The sequence below is a fragment of the Callionymus lyra genome, chromosome 4 (genome assembly GCF_982586985.1).
Source record: "Callionymus lyra chromosome 4, fCalLyr1.hap1.1, whole genome shotgun sequence".
Taxonomy (NCBI): domain Eukaryota; kingdom Metazoa; phylum Chordata; class Actinopteri; order Syngnathiformes; family Callionymidae; genus Callionymus; species Callionymus lyra.
Genome location: NC_141821.1, coordinates 30,456,781 through 30,471,187, shown reverse-complemented (window position 1 = coordinate 30,471,187; position 14,407 = coordinate 30,456,781). Strand labels below are relative to the sequence as shown.

General features: G+C 38.2%; 1 protein-coding gene across 1 annotated transcript in view; it reads right to left on the bottom strand.

Moving 5' to 3' along the window:
- col4a5 (collagen, type IV, alpha 5 (Alport syndrome)) overlaps positions 1-14,407 on the bottom strand; it is a 29,959-nt gene that overhangs the window by 14,952 nt on the left and 600 nt on the right. The window contains exons 2-10 of the mRNA XM_087789680.1: positions 2,762-2,818; positions 1,745-1,834; positions 1,121-1,165; positions 967-1,011; positions 844-906; positions 612-665; positions 513-539; positions 355-435; positions 9-71 (exon numbers count right to left, since the gene is read on the bottom strand). Coding sequence (XP_087645806.1) covers positions 9-71; positions 355-435; positions 513-539; positions 612-665; positions 844-906; positions 967-1,011; positions 1,121-1,165; positions 1,745-1,834; positions 2,762-2,818 — 525 coding nt within the window. The remainder of the gene's footprint in view (positions 1-8; positions 72-354; positions 436-512; positions 540-611; positions 666-843; positions 907-966; positions 1,012-1,120; positions 1,166-1,744; positions 1,835-2,761; positions 2,819-14,407) is intronic.

The window sequence follows — 14,407 nt, the reverse complement described above, 5'->3', positions numbered from 1 at the left end:
TCTCTCACGTCGTTGCCTCTGGCTCCTGCAGGGCCAATTGGTCCTTGATACCCAGGAGGGCCTGGAAGTCCCTACAAATTGGAAATAATACAAGTTACAATTACAACAATAACACCTCGAACACAGTGAAGTGATACATGCTTTACATTCTTTTAAATATATGTTCAATTAATCCAATCAATTTCTTTGGTATCTGTAATATTTTACTTATTAAATGTAATTGTTTAGTTTCAACGTGAATAATTAAAATATTTTTGGATAGCAACATATTCAGAATTTCCTGTGTTTAAATCTATCTATCTATATGACGGCTGTGTAATGTGGGAAAGGATCACACTATCTAAGTATACTTACTGGGCCTCCAGGTAAACCGGGTAATCCAACTGATCCTGGTTCACCAAAACGGTTAGCGGAAATGATATCACCGGGGTCGCCCTATGAAGAAACAGATTCACAACACTTTCAATATGAACTCCCTAAATAAGATTCTCTTTTTATTCTCTTTATTTTACCTTCTCTCCTGGCAGACCGGGTGGACCCTTTAAAAAGAGGTAAGGAAAACATTAAAAAAAGGAGGAAAAAGAAACATCGGCAATATTTTGGCGACCAACCTGTGAGCCTTGTTGTCCTGGGATTCCAGATGTTCCTTGGAAACCTCTATCACCCTAAGAACGTTGAAAGACATCTCCTTTTTATTGTTTTTTCCAAACCAATTCTCATCTACAGATAACAACAAGGAATGTTGTGACTATATTCTATTCATAGAAATCATCGAAAGAACTCTTCGGTAAATATCTATGTTTTTTTTTCTAAATAATTGAAGATAAATATAGATTACGATACCTTTGTACCATTGCACCCTGGTGTGCCCCTTGGCCCAGGTGGTCCATCTTGACCTTGCAGACCCTTTATGAAAATGAAGAGTTATTATTTCCAGAAGAAAATGGTGCAAAAGGAATGACTTACAGGAAGTCCTGGTGTTCCTGGGAATCCTGGCAAACCAGAAGGTCCCTAAGAAAAATTAAACGTTCTGTTACACACTATGAATTAAAAAAAAATTGGAGCTAAATTACTGAATTATCATGCAAAGGAAAATGTAAAACGGTAAAAATGTATTTACTCTGATTCCTTTAGAGCCAGTTGGTCCTGATGTTCCATCACCACCCTGGAATAACAAAGTATGGTTATTACAGCAGTCCTTGAAACCACAATATCAACTATTTGAAGTATTCAGTCCAAACACTTGTTTCACTTTATTTTAATTCAATTCATCCATTCATTTAATGTAATCTTCTAACGCTTTTTCCCTTATTGATTTTAATGCTAAAAACTGCAACAATTTAGTGAAGACAAGTGATATTTATCTGAACCTTCCTTAAAATGAAACAATGCATGTGCTAACTTACTTGTGCTAACCATTAGCATGTTGTTAGCTTAAACTGAGTGAGGGAGGCCAGGTTTACTATGTTAGGAATAAACACTTGCTCGTCCACTTAACATATAAGCAAGAGTTAACTAACCATTTATTTTCTTTTTGGTGTGTGACAGAAAGCGTTATATTTATTCTTCTGCCCAGTTTTGCGTCCAGTTTGCATTATAAACCATGACAGGTGAGAAAAACTATGAGGGGGGTCCATGCTAATGCTAAGCTACAGCCACCATTGTAGGTAAACAGGGCTTAAGGATAGTTCACTGTTTAATAAACTAGTCTTGTCAATATAACTGTCAATCCACGCCAACCTACCTTCTCTCCTCTGGATCCGATGGGCCCTTCAGGTCCAGGGAATCCTGGAACTCCTGGCTGCCCAGTAAGACCAGGGAAACCTCTCTCACCCTGAACACAGAAGCAAGTCCAAAAACTGTAAGTTTGTTTCACTTTTACGTCCCATAAACACACCAAACATCTTCAGCTCAAAAATGTACAGGGGGGCCTTTTTAGAAGTGTATCTGCTAGTACACAGTTACATTATGGCATCAGACAGAAGTATGTTTGTGTTATCAATACTTTATACAGCAGTATTTTCTGTATTTCTAAATTGGTAAATAATTTAAAAACAAGTTTGAATGTTGCGTTCTTTTTACCAGTTACATTTTGATTTAACGGTGAAATAGAAACGAACAAACTAGAATAAAATACATTATCTGATATCACTTTCAATAATTTGTTTATTAAGGTATCCCATAATCCTAAACCAATTCACGATGATCAGACAAAATTCATCCATTTTCCAGAACTCCAACGTCTTTATCTTTGCGGAGGAGGTTATGTTATCGTGTTTATACGTCTGATAGTATAACAACTTAAACATGGACGACAAGTAATGTTATAATAGGCGTGTCGAGAAAAGAAGGTTTAAAATAATCCAATTATATAAAAGTGTTTGACATTTGTATCACATAATTTGATACAGAAGGTTCTACTGCCACTTGATGTCAAGGCTAGTAGTGCGCCATCTAGTGGACACTGACAACTTCAGCTTCATAAGGTTTCATCAGACCAGTGAAGACCGTTGCTATTAATGATATTTCAAATACTAGAAAGGAAGTACAATATAGTAATAACAAAAACGTTGATCAATAATAATAATACAAAACTACAGGTCGTAATGAGCAACTTGTCAGAGTTCAGCTTCTTTTCTGCTGTGTTAGCGATTCTTGGTCATTTCTGTCAGGTTTTGTGGAAGAAAATAAACATCAAAACACATTCTTTCACTTTTATTTGACCAGTTGTCAGTAGCATATCCTAGTGTGATCATTTTACCTTTGATCCTTTGACACCACTGCAGTCGCATTTGGAGCCTGTACATCCATTGCATGCCTGGCAGGAGACAAGAGAACAGATGAGTATTTATGACAACTTTACCTTTGAGCAGTTTAGGCTACGAGGAAAAAATAGAAACCGCTAGAGGGCAGCCTTGCATCGCATGAGTGTTCAGGTAGGTCTTGATCAGGTATGGGAAAACGTTATGCTTTCTTATCAGGCCAGACTATTAAATAAATTAAATGTATTATTTAATCGAATTAACATGTGCTATTACTATATTTTCTTCATTGTTACCTATGACAAAACACTTGTTCAAATCTCAGGAGATTTATTTACTGCAGATGATAAATATTTACTCTACTGGTCATGGGGGTGTCTATGGTATACTGTTAATTGAAATGATAAGTGAGAGTCAAAGTACATTTGTGATAAAAAATTTCCAATTAAATAACCAAATCTTAAACAAGACACCACAACTATTGTAGAAATGTATATTGAGAAGAGAAGACATTTAAATGAAAAGTGCTGTAAAGGGGGGCTTGGGAGTGCCAAGCACTTGATTCATTTTTCCTATGACTGTTGACTCAATTGATGGATGCAGCCAGGCTGTGAGAAAGTCAGAGACGACAGACAAGTCGACATTATTCGGTGTCAGAAAAAAAAGGGAATTATGATCGAATCCTGATATCCTGCTATAAACATAGAGATTCTAGTGCTGAGCAACACAGAAGCATTTGAGTTCAGGTCAACTAAAATATAACTTTGCTCGCTCAAAAACCAGATATACTGTACCTATAATAACAAAATAAATGTATGATGTTCAGCTAAACTTTTACTTTGTGTCTTTTTAGTTTTTTTTCCAAGTAGAACAGGGTAATTCTAATCTAAAATTGTATTACATTTGACACATTCCTGTTTGTGTTCATGCAGAAGAAGCAGCCTGAGCAAAAAAAGCAATAAAACATGGACTGGCATAAGGTCAGGACACGTTTTAACTCAATGTTGTAGAATTTAGGATTACAAATTCTAATGTTGGCAGTAAACACAACACTTTTGCCATCTAGACAGGAGGGCAAGGAAGGGTCATCAGCACACACACATGCCTGAATACATTTGTGTAGTGTGTGTGTTTGTGCGCAGGTGTTTTTACAAGCCCGGGATCTCCAGATTAGTCTCTGGTCTGCTACAGCTCAATACAGCGTCGCTCCCACGCCACCTCTCTCTTCTGTGTCTGTCTGTTTCCCCGTCTCTTCCCCAGCCATCTCTTTCCAGGTCAATATTTTAGTTTTCACGCTCATACTTCATCTCCTGCCATGTGGTTTTTATTTACTGATCAAAACTTTTGTTGGGATACTTAAAAAACATGACATGTCTATTTGTAGTTTAGTATGACGACATAGTATTAAATATTGTACCAGCCTTTATTTCCCAAATTATGCAGTGGTCACTACCAATCCAGATATTCTCAAGGACTGTTCATTTAAGTATAGATTTAAGCTTAATCTCCAGTATACAGGACTTATTTAACAATTTATGTGATGTGTTTGTCCGATACACTCCCAACATGGCTCCTGTAGCTTTCACTAACCAGAACTCAGGGGTTGCTTTTTGTTAACCGATTACATTAATTCTATATTCACACTAGAACGTCCTATTTATCACTTTAATACATTAATGCTTGAGACATTTTTTTTATTATTATATTTAATTTTAATGTTAGTCATGCGAGATATTAAATCATTATTGTAAAAATATAGTGTATTTTATTATGTATTAACTTTTATTAAGTTTGAACTGAAGATGCCTTTAATCAATAAATGGGGCATATAACTGAGAAAACCCCTTTGTCTCTGACATTTGACTGACAAACTCCACAATCAAGTGTTTTCTACTACCTGTCAATCAAAAGACTTTATTCATAGAATCCAAACACCACCTAGAAGATGAGCATTCAGCTCCTCAACCACTGCCTCAGATCTTTAGAGATACCTAAATGCTACACCCGATAGAACATTACATTTTACATCAGTGGTTTTAATTGAAGATGCAATGTAAAGACTAACTTCTACTTCATTTTAGTCTTGAGGCTAAGAATGTGGTTGAGGTATTCAGAGATCTAGGAAAAAAAATCCACTAGACTCCTCTGTCTCCCGCCATGTTTTTTCTCTATCCGTCCCAGCATTGAAGGGGCATCTAATCCACTTAGAAAGGTCAGTGAGCTGCAGATATTTGTTCCACTCGCCCGCCTGATCGCCTTCTTCTACTGCTCTCTCCATCAGTTCACTGACTCCACTCTCACCTCCGTCCTACTTTTTTAAAGCACAACAACCTGACATAGGCAAGTATGCAGTGTTTCCTATGTGAGCCACAACATCAACACCACGGTTTCCTTTCTGGCAGCTTCATCTTACAAAGGTCTCAAAAAGATCTGTTGTCCTGACCATGATCGACACAGAACATTCTGTATGGCCTGACAATATCTTTGGTCTAGTTTTACACCTATGACGTCATAGCGCTTTGATCGCTTTTGCACGCCTATAGTGAGAGTAAATTCATTTTCTGTAGGTCTAGCAGCTTTTAAAAGTTTTGTGGCAATAAAAACTTTATGGGAGAGAAGAAAATTGGGCGTGACATAGAGATGTGGAGTGAGGAAAGGTGAGGAGGATGGAGGGAGGAGGGGCGGGGGGGTGACGGGGGGTAAACGGAAGTCGTGTACCTGAGGATTAGACTGGCGAGACTGGAATTCCCCTGCTCATCAAAGACTGATGATTAGACACCCATACACACACACACACACACACACACACACGCACACACTCTGTCATGCCCTCAACACACACACACACGCATTTACATTCTTGACTCCAGAGCACTGAAAAATGTCCTCATCACTTTCAATGTCAGTTCCTCACACAGAGGTCCACGTGCATTGAAATCCTGTGCAGACCTGCAACTACAGATACTATCTTGTACTCTCCATCGCTTGTTAACACACCTGTGCTTTCAACTTTTTATCTGCAACAACTTCTTCTTAATGCTGCTATTGCGTTGATGTTTGAGCAACAATTATGAAACAACTTCGTAAAAAAATGCAGAATAACATATTTGTTTATATATGGAAATGTCTCTGACTAATTGAGAAAATGTTAGTTTTGACAGTTAGACGAGAAAAGAGCAGCTCTTATGGGCCTTTGGTGTATGTGTTCTGGACTACGTGTTGAATAACAGTGTGTGTCAACTATGTGTGTTTATCTGGAGAATGGAGAACGGCACTCCAGGCGCCAAGCCGCGGTGTCAAGCGGCTGATCCCTTTCATCGCCGCTGGACTTTGACTACTTCAAGGTGTCGATGCCCTCGGAGGGGAGGAACAAACTAAATATTTTCTCTCTGACGAAAATCTGGCCATGTGTGTTTTGACTCACTGGGTCTTGAGAGGAGGAAGACCCCCGACTGGTCGTTCACTCTCACTCGCTCGCACATGTGCGATCATGTCAGGGTGGTTCTCCAGGAATCCCATTGATATCGTCAGCTCCTTTTTCTCAGACATAAATATAACTTTACCCTCATTTTAACAAATAATTGCTTCGAGATTTTTTTTAAATATTGTCAAACACATCCTTAAAGACATATATGTTTAATAATAACACAATATTATCAAAGTAAAAAGGCACAGAAATTATTTAAACTTACTAAAACCACACTATTATCAGCAGAGGAGAAATCTTAGAGCATGATTTATCCTTTTACTATAACCATAGTAACCGTAGTTACTAAATCCTTCTCACTATTTATTTCGGAAAATAAATCATTCACTTATTCTCTATAGATCTCTGAACATGTTGAATGAGCTAGCCGTGGAATTTGACTCAAAAGTGGAGATAGAATCTCGCAAACTTGTTTTGGCTGCCCCCGTAGTGGGAAGGTTCCCCCTTCTAGGAAGATTCCACTACAGATGGTATCTTCCAGACTTAGCCGGCTCATTTCTATGTAGACAACAATGAGTCTACTTTGAGTCTCTGGCTGGTGACAGAGCTCTCAGACGACCACCTGAGATAACCTTCGTCCGTTGCTTTGTAACTTCAGGTAAAAATGAAGACATCGTGGTCAGAATCCTTAATACCCTACCTTCCATCTGCTGACATTTATTTTTGACCAACCATGTTAGGTCAAGTCAAGAACTGAAAAGATGGGAGTCCAAAGTCTCGTCACAGGAGTACAAGTACTCTTGGACTAGAGACCAAGAAGAATGTCTAAGCTTCATTTCATGGAAAAATGTCCACTTGGAAGCGAGGAAACAAATATTTACAGTCATGGCAGCTATTCTACTTGATCCATGAGCTTCATCAATCAGAGCCTGCTTTGGTAAACTCCCTCACGTGGAGTTATTTGGAAAAAAAAAAGGATCACAGTTTAATTCAATCCCTCGGGATATATGACAGGCAAGCGTGCCCCGGCCCAGCCCGGTGCCGCACAGGTTGAAGCCTGCCCCAGACACAACATACATCACTGTTTGGATCGTAGCTGTGGGCAACAAAAAAAATCAGACGAAGGAGTGGCGACTTGTGAGAGGATTGTGTGAACATACGCAAAAAGGGTGACCTGAGAAGATAAAATATATCAGGTTTAGGACAAGAAGATTCCACGCTAGAGTTTAATTCCCACATATTTTAAAACAGACATCTCCATAACTTTATTTCTAAGCTTGGAAGAATCATCCAAGACAACATTAATTTGAGTTGAAACCTACATGCTCACATAGAGGGGACCCTTGGGTGCTTTGAAGGTATCTCTACACATCAGGAAGTGCCTCTGAACCCCTTCCAAGAACTGTCAGTTGAGCCTCTTTATGAGACGAGTCCTCATTTAAACAGTATACAGCCAGACTGTGTCAGAGTTGTGTGGTCCAGCTTGTTCAAGTGTCTTGGCCACGAGGTGAAGCTGAGCAGATCTACCATATATTCACTGTTTATTGTAGAACATATATCATTTCTTAATAGCTTCACCTGGGGAGTATCAGGAGCACTTCTATCTAGGGATTTTTCCACAGCAAGCAAAATACACCCGCTATGCATTTGACAGGAAAATCACCATTAAAAATGAGCCTGTTTGTATTTGAACAAATGTGAATAAACAACTTAAGATGTTTGGACACCGACAGCTGCTGCGTGTTACCATAAACTTGGAGATGCAGCTCTAGACTTGAGGTGAACTGTTTGCATTAGCAGCAGTCAAACCTTAATATTTATAGAACATCAGCTGTAGACAAAACAGAACGACTTTGCCTGCTGGGTTGAGATCGGGACAAGAAAGAGCTTATCAAACTCAGTGATTCCGAGGTGGATCATCACACTTTTCACTTAAATCTATAGATTGTATCTATGCAGAGCAAGAGGAGAAGCAATAAATCCAAAAACAGAGCACTAATGTATATTTAAATTACATGTATTGTGTCCGTAGTAGTTTCTGTAAGCTGTCGACTCAGTAGTTCTTGAGGTTTTATAATTATGATGTTCAGAGATAAGTGTATAATTGAGGCTACATGGTTTAATCTGCATGTGTAATTCGTCTTACTTAAGTTAAAACCATGGTTCTCTAAGTGCTCTTGTGCACCTAAGTGGGACACGACATGGAGGATGCTACAAGTTGAAGGGGAAAATAAAAAATCTCTTTAAATGTTTCGCACAAAAATTGCTTGTGTTTTTGCTGAAAATTACATCAATATTTACGGGCGTGTCAAAAAGGGTATGAGGACTACAGAGTTAAAGGAATATTGTATATTAGAAGGAAAAAAATTTAACTTTTTTACCCACTTTGACAGTTTTTCAATATTTCTTGCTGTTTGAACTGCAGGGCTTGTTGTTTAGTTAAGCAAGGGAATGTCATCGATTCAATATTGACTGGAAAAACACACCGATCGCTACATTTTCTAATAACTAACATTCATTTACTGCGCAGGAGACACCACTAGTATTAACGCAAGGACTATCTTTATCGCAGCATATGACTGCTTTTAGCATGAATGTGATTAAATAATCTGTTGATAATTCTGACTTTGTTTTGTAAATATTTTTTGCTGTTTTTGTGAAAAGTACGTTTTAATTGGACATTTATGATGGCTAATAAGTGATGGCAAAAGTTAATGCAAAAAAAAAGAACAGTCTAAGTTAAGATTTACAGCCATCAACATACGCTGATTCATTCCTAAGGACTAAGGTGTTTGTCCCGAGCAAGTGAAAGTAAATCCTCAAGAGAAATTGATCAGCTGGCATGTACCCTTGCTGTCAATCATAAATGTGGTAAACAGAGATGTCAGTTTCGCACATACAAACAAACACACAAACACAACCGTATCTCCCCACACATGATGAAAACAGCAGTGTTTCTTACAGCAAAATATTCATTTAAAAAATGTTATGAACATCTTTGGCCACTAGGGGTAGTTGTAAGACAAAAGTAATAGTCTTGGTCAGAGCTGGGTGTAGTGCACCCTTCGGGTCACAAGCTGCTCACAGGAATCTTTCTCTTTTAAGGGGTTTTTCTACAGTATATATATATAATGATGCATTCATTCATTTAAACAAGTTAGAAACAGAAATGTGGGAAGACAAAAAAGTTTCCCCCAAAGTGATTTCTGTTGAAGTCCTGTTTCTACATTTGCTGAGTGATGGAAGAAACAGATTGGCAAAGAGCGCAAAGTGAATATAAAAGGGCGAGAGGGAGGAAAGAGAACAAACATATAAGAAGAGAGAAGCAGACGCCAACCCACACAGTGAAGCATGTTTAGTCAAAACACGACTCTGCCACTTCTATAGCCGGCTATACAGCACCAGAAGGCTTATCGCTCTTGGCCGTCTGTCTTAGGCAGCGAACCTGGTTATAGCGGCTTATATGAGATGGCTAGAAAGTGGTGGCGATAAGAAAAAGAGGGAGAGCAAAAGGAGAACTGATTAAATGATTGCATCCAACAAGTGAGATGGAACAGAGTTTCTTTTTAATTTTCGATGTTTCAACCATCCAGATACAACGCCAAATGGAAGAAGATCCTGGCTTCATATCACTCTCAGAACTCTTTGCTCCTGTCCTACTTGAGTGGGGTTTCCCTGGACACTTACTCCCACAGTTTAAAAAAAAAAAATCTTCCAGTTCATGTAGTTCCCACAGGTGTTATGGTTGTTTGTCTGTGTGAACTACAGAAACGTGACTTATCAACACTTACATAAGAAATACACGCGTGTATTTAAACCCTGAATAAAAAGCAGTTCACGCTTCTTTCAGTGAAATGTCTTAAAGTGAGTTTTCAGACATCTAGATAGAGGTTTCCCCTGATCACAGACAGATTACTACACTGTTCTCTCCCTCGCCTGAGATAGAAAGAATGCAAAACGAAAACTGTCCGCACTTACAGCTGGACTAACTTCTAAAATTCAATCCGGAAAATTTCAATATTTTATCTAATTTGATCCTTTAATTTGTATCTGTTTGTCTCTTCAAGCATTCAATTTATTTCCTGTAGTCTAGAACCAGCACGACTGAAATATGAAATCGAAAGGAAAAGTAGATTTAGGGAAGACGCTCGGAGCAACATAACACAAAATACTTTGTGATTGTCCAGCGGGTTGGATTTTTAAACTGGCCCACTGCCTCATATAAACACAGATGTGTGGGTAACAACCGCACGATCAAATCAGTCAAAATAAATCTGCAGTTGCTTTTTGAGCTGTCACAAGATATTTAGGCATCATCAGCTGGAGCAACATTTTGTGTTTTTGGAACACTGTAGCAACATGAGTTGTTCTGAGATGCTGAGACATTTCTCCTGAAGCACTACTGTGAGCCTCTGGCTGAGTTTACACACTTTCTCTAATTAAGTTAGAGTAAATATACCATGTTTTCTTTACAATAGATAATTAATTCTTTTCTCTTTTGCTTATTTGTCTTTGTCCTTTGGTAAGTATTTTTTGTCTCGCTAAATCATTAAACATTTTTTTAAATATGGTAGTTATTTCAAGTTCATTTTATGATTAATGTCTAAGGATTCATTCATTTGTATTCATTTTCTACCGCTTTATCCCTTACGGGGGTCGCGGGGAGACTACAGCCTATCCCAGTTTCATTGGGAAAGAGGCAGGGGACACCATGGACAGGAAGCCAGTCTGTCACAGGGCACACAAAGACAGACAACCATTCACACACACTCATACCTACAGACAATTTCCCCAAGTTCACAATCAACCTCTGTATGTCTTTGGACTGTGGGAGGAAACCGGAGTGCCCAAAGTAAACCTATGCAACGGGGAGAACATACAAACTCCACACAGAAAGGTCACACGTTGGCTTGGCCTGGAAGCAAACCAGCAACCTTCTTTCTGTGAGGCTTTTATTAAAAGTTGTAACTATCATTTAAAAATACATTTTTCTTCATCTTTTTTTGTCCCTAATTTTTCCCTCTCACATTTGACTTTGTAATTCAATGTCACACCCCTACGCAGGCCATTTAGCAGCTCTTACCCACTGTTTATTTTCTTATAATTTTCTTGATTATTTTGTATTGTTGTTTTTTTCGTAACATGAAATTTGTCTAAAAGTGCAAACAGCGCCACCTACCAATGAGGAGGACATATTCCCTCTAAGAAATATAAAAACCATGGTTTTTATGAACGTTTCTGGTGGAGAAGTGATCAGGAGACTTCAGTCACATACCAGACTGAATGGAGAGGTCCTGGCCAAGTCTCACTGACCTCCACTTGTAACTTAAATCCACACAGAGCTCAGATTTAACCTGGAGCTTCTTCAAAGAAAGATCATTCAGGCCTTTAAGTGCTCGCAGTTGAACCCTTCTGGCTGGTGAGAGGAGGCAAGATGCTGAAGCAGGAGGTTCAAAGCTGTTGTTTAAGTTTTCATCCGAGTCTAAGAGATGGATGGCGTGTTCCTCCGGGTGATGAAAGCAGAAATGTAAAGTGGTTGAAACGTGAGATAAGACTCAGCACTGTTAACATAAAGAAGTCCCTAACAAACATGGTGTGTTGACTTCACTGTTTGCACTGAAAGGAGGAGTAGGACGGAGAGCGAAGAGCTGAGATTGAGGCACGAGTCTGACTGAGAGAAAAATGACATGTGACATCAAATCATCAAATCATTTTGACCAAAACTCCAGCTGCTCTAGAGTCAACAGAGCAAACCAAATATAGAATGAAGTTGTGTTTTCACCGTGGAACAAGCAGGAAGAGCTACAGTCGTGTTTGTGCTCCTTGGTGTTAATTAACTGTTTAAACATTTGGTGTTAGCTCTCCTTGACTTTTGTCCACCTGTTACCCCTAATGGCATCCTCGGCTCATTGACACCATGGTGCCACTTCGACCAGGAAACACCGTCGGAACCAACTGCTTGCACACACAACGCATTCCTTTTTTCATTTATGATCTTTAGACTGTGGGTGTTGATAAGTGACAAACATCTACACTTCATCTGGTGGCACTAGCTGATGCCGGGCTGTGGCTTCACAGACCTTTAACATGTTACAGGCATTTTGAATGACATTTGAAAAATGTCACATCATCTTCAATACTGATTAATAAATGTTTATTATTTCTAAATGTCACTGTCAAACTTCTAAGTCTTGAGACTGAAAAACAAATACAATATGAACCCTTGTGTTATCTCAGGGTCTTTCACCTTGACCAAAAGACAGTACAATGGATACTAAAAAACATTTGTTTTCGGTCTTAGACTTTCCTCCTGAACATGATTTTAAATTTAGAGAATATTTAATCTTGGTTCAGAGCCCTTTAGTTGAGTAGAATATTGCATGTTTAATTATATTCACCCCAACAAATTCCCTAGTGGGAACTTCTTCTTAAAAACTCCCACTTAATACATCTTAACTTATTTATTGTCAATATGTAATTCTCTAAGGTGCAGGTTATTAAATTAATCCAAGCTTTCTTATGTAAAATATTATCAAAACTTCTCTTCTTATGAATCTAGTTTTTAGTCATCGAGTCCACCCAGTAAGAAGTTGATAGTTTCAGACTTCAGTGTCTAAGATAAGATTTGTTAAGATTAGACAGCGAGTCAAACTGCCAAAAACAAAAAAACTGCCAAAAAAAAGTCCTCATTGCAGTTGTGGAATAATCTGAACAACCTGAGGATGTTTTGGCTATGATGGGACTTCCTGATGATGCTAACACACGCATAACCTGAGATGTGGGTACATGTGACTTCCAGAGGGAAACATGAAGGACATGTGCAACCATGTGTGCAAGAGTGTGTGTGTTTTTGTGTGTATACGTCGTTGTCCACAGTGTGTGTGTGATGTGTGTGTGTGTTTGTGGTTGTGTGGTATGTCGTGTTCAAAGGAAAAGCTCCAGGTATACATTACTGCTGAACTCCCTCACCTGGACGAGTGCAGATTCTTATCTGTGTGTGGTTTAATACTTCACTACACACACACACACACCCTGTCATAGACACACACACACAGTCACAAGCACACACGAGGAAGAGAGAGATATAGAACCTTCATGAATCGAAGCAAACGACTCTCGGTAGATTCACTATCAAATTTGATCTCATCCTAAAAATGTAAGATTAGAAAAATATAGATAACTGACATTGTAGTTAATGATAATAAGTTATTTATTGTATTGTTATTATTTATATGATAGCGTATAAGGTTATCCTTTTTATGTGATTCAAGGCTGGGTTCAACATTCTGTTCATAGATGGCAACATCTCGTCCACTAGGGGGCGACAGAAAGGTAGCGTGTACTAAATCTACAAGTGAGCCTGCATGACTTCTTAACTCAAAGTTAGTTATTTTTACACATTTGTTTTTTTTTTAACATACTGATTATAGCTGTACATTTCTGATTTTAAATAGCCATTAGTGAAAATACGACTTTATTTCTAATACATTTCGGGTTTTTTGTGGTCTTGTTGTGTATCTGTAACGCAAACATTTGTAACACAATTTTATATATAGAAGAAAGTGATTAAATGCATAATATACATTTACTAAATTTTAATTTTTTAATTTTAATTTTTTTAATTACCAGCTGGTAATAAAAGTAACTGGGGAAAACCTCCTGGTAGGATGCTTCAGAGATCCATCTCTAAATCAACCTTTTTATTTTTATTTTTACCTGCACACAATAAATGATGTCACACGATCATGAAATACATAAAAGTAATTTAAACATAATAATAATTTAAGGTAGAAGTTTATGACAAGTATTCGTTTAGGGAAAAGAAAGGTAAATAATAAAGGTCACATCTTGTTCACAATTGTTGCTTAAAAACAACAATTGTTGCTTAAAAACCTTTGAGGTACACACAAGTAAAACATAGGCAATAACTAGTTTTGACTGCCTTCAGTTAAGTATCCACAGTACCCGCCCACTGCCATGCTAAACACCGCCCTCCTCCTCCTCATGAATGATTCATGAGGCTTAAATATTCACCATATAGACAGGAATATTACATGAGGGGTTGGGACTGAGATGTGTCCACATTGGTTTGATGCTGCAACTTGTAAAGAACACAAACTTCCATTTCTAGACACAAAAAAATCTGGTTAAAGTGATGACAGAGTTGGATTCAGCTCGAGTACTTGTAAATGTAAACTTTTACATATGAAACTTCAGA